The sequence below is a fragment of the Pygoscelis adeliae genome, unplaced genomic scaffold, assembly GCF_000699105.1.
Source record: "Pygoscelis adeliae isolate BGI_AS28 unplaced genomic scaffold, ASM69910v1 Scaffold537, whole genome shotgun sequence".
NCBI lineage: Eukaryota > Metazoa > Chordata > Aves > Sphenisciformes > Spheniscidae > Pygoscelis > Pygoscelis adeliae.
Window position 1 is genome coordinate 360,064 of NW_008825213.1, and position 1,443 is coordinate 361,506.

The following is a 1,443-nucleotide window of genomic DNA, read 5'->3' on the forward strand; positions in this document are numbered from 1 at the left end:
GCCGCTCCCTGCCTGCTCTCCAGAGACATCCCCGGGCTGGTGGCGTGGGCAGCGCAGGCAGCGCTCCAGGATCTCCGAGCAGCAGCAGAGTAGCCCGGGAGCCTGGCACAAGACTCCCTGGGGACTTTGGGCCCCCCTGGATTAGATGCACAAAGGCAACCCGAAAGGACCAGGGGAAGGAGCTTCTCTTCATCTGGACTTCGCACTATTTCTCCATCCCCACCCAAAATCTCTCTTGCAGTTCATTTTCACTCGCGGTCCCTGAGGCATCGGGGCGGCGCAGTGGGCACAGGCATCCCAGTGAACAGAGTTTGTCTCCAGACTGTGTAGCTCTTGAATTCAGTTAATGGTTTTATTTCAAGCAAATCACGAGAGAAGTGTATTCTGGGTTAATGAAGCCAGGCTGCTGCCGTCCTCAGAGGGTCATTAGGGGAATGACCACCGCGACCTCGCTGGGCCCCGGTGCCATCGCTGCAGGGTGGCGCGAAGCTTGCTGGTAACAAAACAGGGCTGGAGAGCCCATCACCCGGGGGTCCCTTCGGGCCTTGCCTTCACAGAGTCGCTTTTAGGAACGAAACACAAGTGCAATATCACGCAGCGCTGTAGCAACTACAGGAGACGTTCACAGCCCCAACCCACGGCAGGTTTAAGTATTTGCTAAATCAATAGAGGTTAAAATAAACTATTTTCATTTTTAATAAGGTATTAAACTGAATGTTTTAAAAAAAAAAAACCAAACAAAAAAAGATGTTGTCCCTGGTTATGTTTGTGTGTTCTCTGTGCCCCCCCCATCCGCGGTGCACAGGGGCTTATGGCTAACCCGGGTCCCCACGTGGGCTGGGGGCCGGGGCCGGTGCGTGCCAGCCTCCGGCTGTGCCCCCGCCAGCCCTGTGGGGACGCTGCGAAGCCCAAGGGCTGGTCCCAGCACCGGGGGTCTGCAGCCAGGATGAGCCCAGGAGCTGCTTTCCAGGGGTTCGGACCCTGCGGCAGCCCTGGTGGGTCTCGCTGAGGGCCGGGCTTAGCTGGGAAGATGATCTGGGGCCGGCCGGGCTCTCTGTGCCGACACCAGCGGGGATGCGGAGCAGGTGCTTTGGCAGCAGTTTGCGCCCACTCCTATTAATGGTGTGAGCAGCCCAGGAGGTGTAACAGGATCGCTCCCCTCTCTCAGCCCTCCCTCCGCTCGCCCCCCGGCTCTGGCAGTGTCCCGGGAGCGGGGTCAGCGTGGGGCGATGCAGACGTGACCTGGCAGGGAGCCCCAAGCCTCTGCCAGCGGCTCTCCATGGCCCCTGGCTCACGCAGGGACGGGTCCCCAGATGAAGGCTGGTCCCTGCGAGGGGATTTTGCCTCTTGTTCTGCTTTCGCGGGTGGAGGCGTGTGGCCGACAGGGACTTAGTGACGGGCTGCGGGCTGGGAAACAGCCGGAGAATGCTGCAAGTTTGGGGG

The 1,443-nt window shown here is 59.9% G+C and overlaps 2 protein-coding genes across 2 annotated transcripts in view; one reads left to right on the forward strand and one right to left on the reverse strand.

The window, feature by feature from the left end:
* The window catches only part of LOC103921164, a 10,366-nt gene extending 10,101 nt beyond the window's left edge, over nt 1–265 (forward strand). Inside the window, exon 9 of the mRNA XM_009329082.1 lies at nt 242–265. Coding sequence (XP_009327357.1) covers nt 242–265 — 24 coding nt within the window. The remainder of the gene's footprint in view (nt 1–241) is intronic.
* A 150-nt stretch (nt 266–415) lies between these two features.
* AMH (anti-Mullerian hormone) overlaps nt 416–1,443 on the reverse strand; it is a 5,113-nt gene continuing 4,085 nt past the window's right edge. The window contains exons 6-7 of the mRNA XM_009329083.1: nt 1,296–1,407; nt 416–493 (exon numbers count right to left, since the gene is read on the reverse strand). Coding sequence (XP_009327358.1) covers nt 416–493; nt 1,296–1,407 — 190 coding nt within the window. The remainder of the gene's footprint in view (nt 494–1,295; nt 1,408–1,443) is intronic.